This window comes from Thermobia domestica, chromosome 12 (assembly GCF_964235325.1).
Source record: "Thermobia domestica chromosome 12, izTheDome1.hap1.1, whole genome shotgun sequence".
Taxonomy (NCBI): Eukaryota; Metazoa; Arthropoda; class Insecta; order Zygentoma; family Lepismatidae; genus Thermobia; species Thermobia domestica.
Genome location: NC_137465.1, coordinates 145,209,821 through 145,213,981, shown reverse-complemented (window position 1 = coordinate 145,213,981; position 4,161 = coordinate 145,209,821). Strand labels below are relative to the sequence as shown.

Below are 4,161 nucleotides of genomic sequence, written 5' to 3'. Positions count from 1 at the left end.
ACCAAACAGAAACTAGCAAGCACAATTGCATAAATTAAGAAATCCCTGTAATAAAAGAACAATCACGGCAATTTGCAGGAGAAAAACATTGCACTAGAAGACGAAAATAAGAGGTCACATTTAACAATTAAAACTAAATCAGATCCTCAGAATGCGATAATTGACACCGGTAGCACGATATCGCACTGGCCAGCCGATACTTTGCCCCCTGGGACGAGTCTAATTCCATTCCAGAAAATAGTGAATTTCAGGAAACAATATTTGTTTAAATCAAATAGCACTGATAAATAGGTCAAACAATATTTACTCATTACTTTCGAGTAATTGACAGGACAATCCCAATAAGTATAGGAATCGACTTTCTCCAACGTTTGCATTCCACCATTGACTTAAATAAGAATACAACTTCTTCTTTAAACGTCCAAGGAAGGCACAGCTACCAGCGGAAAGCAAAGAAAATACGCTGTCAGCTTTTACAAATCAGATAGTATCGCAAACAACCAAAACTGGTTGTACGTGACTAAGCAAATAACTTTACCTCCACACTCGCATACGTTCATTCAATCAAGTGGCAGGAAAGAAAAAATATCTGACGCGGAATTCTTGTATATATCATTGCTTCCTGGAATACGCGAGAAACATAGGTTAAATGCTCTCGACCAGAAGATAGAAACAAACAAAATGACAATTTTATTTTCAAATCCGAATGGCAATAGCGTCGCTTTAAAAAGGAATGCACCAGTGACGGTTCTTGAGGAAGGGCATGAAATTTCTTTTAACGCCTTAGAAGGACCAATTTTTTTTTAGAAAAAGCGTATCAGTTTAAAACAAAAGAGGAAACGGAAGAATGCCTAAAATACACAAAAACATTTCAATAAAGAGCTCTTTGACGTCAACCCCAATTGGACAGAAAGCAAAAACAAGCAGTTTATACTGTTTAAATATAGAAGGTTTTTACATATGTCCCTGGCGACATCGGATGTTTTAGGAGATATAATCATAAATTAGGATTTCTAAGTTTGCTGTATTTCACGTCCGTTCCCCACCTATTCCATTACACATCAGGAACCAGATAGATAAACAGATTCAAGACCTTATCAAGGCAAAAATAATTAGGTCCACAGACAATAACGAATTTTGTTCTCCACTTCTGGTGCTCAGGAAACCTAATACGCAGGAATTCCGGATAGTTCTTAATCTGCAGAAGTGTAACAGTTATACCAAATATTTATCGGTGCCGTTTCAATCAACAGAGGACATTCTAAACTCTATAAAGGGGAAATCCTTCATAACAATCGTCGATCTCTCCAATTCATACTTCCAAATTTTGCTGCATCTTAAGAGCCGAAAATGTATGACCTTAGAGATCAATCATAACAGAAAATCATACGAATTTTTAAGGTGCATAATGGGGCACAAGACGAGCTACCAAAATCTCAGTGTCGCCACGAGAATAATTTTGGAAGGACTACCCGATAGAATTACAAGCTTTGCAGATGATCTTGTCTATAGCGCATATAACTTTCCACAGCATTTGCAGGATTTAGAATTACTATTTCAGAAGCTTTGTAACCACGATTTTCGGGCATCACCCAAGAAGATACACATAGGTTACCATGAACTTAACGTATTAGGACACCTTCTTAGTGGAGAATCCATTAAAATATCTCCAAATATAGCCTACAAAATACGAAATTCTAAGAGACCGACCACAGAACAGATTCTGAAAAGTTTTATAGGCCTATGTTCATACCTTCGAGCGCATATCAAAGACTTTGCGATAAAAATTGAGCCTTTCCAACAATTAATAACATCTAATTCTAAATTTAAATGGACAGGGAAGCATGATGTTCTCTTTGAACAATTGAAAGAAGACATATTAAACGCCCCACCACTCGCTCATTTTGAAGACTCGCTAGAAATCCGCGTTTGTACAGATAGCAGTCAAAAGCAAATAGCTGGGATACTCGCTTGCTACGACCCAAAAACCGACACTGAGAAGGTATTTGCTTATTGTTCTCAAAGATTAACGAAAAGTGGGCACAAAGCTAGCAAATGACAAAAAGAGTTGTACGCTCTCATATATACATTGCGCTAATTTTGTTACTTTCTACTAAATAAAAAATTCAATTTATACCTAGACGCAAAGTGTATAGCGAAGATGAGCACACAACCTGACAAGGTCGGGAAATATACAAGATACAAGCTATTCTTAGCTGATTATGATTTTAATATACAGTATTTACCTGGGTCCAAACATCCAGCAGACATAATTAGTAGGCTCGAACAAACCCAAGATATTAAGAAGGAAGAAGAAAAAGAAGAAAATAACGAAGCAAAGGGTGAAGACTATCATGCTTTTAAATCAAATAGTCTTCAAGTTAATATTATAGAAGCAGGAGATAACAACCTTTTACCAAACATCGCAATAGAGCAACGTCAAGACGACAATTACAAAGACATAATTTCCGTTTTAGAAGGGAAGGAACCGGACAAGATCTCCACGGTTAGATCATCAAGATTTTTTGTCTTAAAAACGGCATACAATATATGAAACAAAACCATCCTGATTATGGCTTACTACATACTTTATGTATACCAAAGTCGCTAGCCAATTTGTGGTTCACAACCTTCCACTGCCAGGCAACCAATCCGATTTTGTTTTCTCAAAATCGTATAAAAGCGCCATAAAGAACATTTATATGCCGTATCTCAAAAACTATCTTCCTTACAAAATACTACGTGCCAGGACTGCCAACGTCTAAAGAAGCTACCACAAAAGAAACAGGCCAAACTACTACATCACCCAGTAGGAGAGATAGCAACAACATGGGTATATGACGAGCTCGGGCCCTTACCAAGTAAATAATTAAGAAATAAATACATATTAGTAGCCACAGAATTAGCTAAACATTATGTGATTGCAGAAACAGTGGACACCATAAACGCGGAAAATATAGAGAAAATTTTGGAATATGATATCATTCTCAAATTCGGAGCATTTACAACGCTGTATTGGAACCAACATCCAGTACATGGAGCGACTCGTGTATAACATTTAGTGCAGAAGTACGATTTCCCCTATAAATACCCGCCAGCATATAATCATGCTTCCATAGGATTAGTAGAACAGACCAATAAAATCATACAAAATTGTCTCAGATTTTTTGTACAAGAACACCAAACGGATTGGGAGACATCGTTACCGCAAATTATTTTTGGCATTAACACTTACGTACAACGAGGGACCAAATACTCAGCAAGCTTCTTATTATTAGGATATGAACCTAGGATCCCGACAGAGTGTACATTAGAATCTAGGCAACATATACAAGTTGATAAAGATAAATTAGCAACCATCAGGAAAAAAGTACAAAATAACCTAGAAAAAGCATATCTTAGGCAAAAGAAATTCTAAGACAAACACCATAAACAGACATCTTATAATCCAGGAGGCCTTGTTTTAGTTTATCTCCCTACGAGAAAGATTGGTTTACCTTAACATTTTACCGTTTACTACGAAGACCCAGCACGAATTATGGAGAAGCTTAATTCAAATTTGTATCGAGTCGAATTACCACCTTAATTCAGGCACAGAATCCAAGAAATTGCCGTGGACCGCTTGAAACCATTCTACAAAGACCAAACAGTGGGAATACAAAACTAAGAAGAGAGAGTCACAAATGCAAGAAGAATATAATAAAATTCCAAATACTTACCGGGCACAAAAATGAGGAAAAATAAAGTTAAGAGAAAATAGGTACTTACCTAGTAGATGCTGAATAGGATATTCCGCTTCCCGTTGATCCTTTTATTCAACCACACTGTTAAATCACTTCGCCTCCTATTTTCCGCTAGTTTTTTATACTCTCTCACAAACTTTTGTATAAGCCGACTTAATTTTGTCCTACGAACTTCCCGTAAATACCTCAAGCTACTAATAAATGTTAACCGATGAATACTTTTGACTCGATTCTCTTTTGAAGATTTGTGATACCTTCTTAATCAGACGTTTATTTCCCTCAACCATCTTACTCGACTCAATGCATCTTTTAAAAAAAAGTTTTTTATTTCTATTATAGGATGAACCGAATAGCCAGATCAGCGATTTCCGTCTGCATACTTCTAAGTATCACAACCTATGGCAATGAACTGGTATTC

At 36.6% G+C, this 4,161-nt stretch overlaps 1 protein-coding gene across 1 annotated transcript; it reads left to right on the top strand.

Moving 5' to 3' along the window:
• Positions 1-1,408: 1,408 nt before the first annotated feature.
• LOC145666139 (uncharacterized) lies at positions 1,409-2,059 on the top strand. The gene has a single exon (XM_081733224.1). It carries the CDS (start codon positions 1,409-1,411, stop codon positions 2,057-2,059), a length of 651 nt encoding a protein of 216 aa, XP_081589350.1.
• Positions 2,060-4,161: the final 2,102 nt, after the last annotated feature.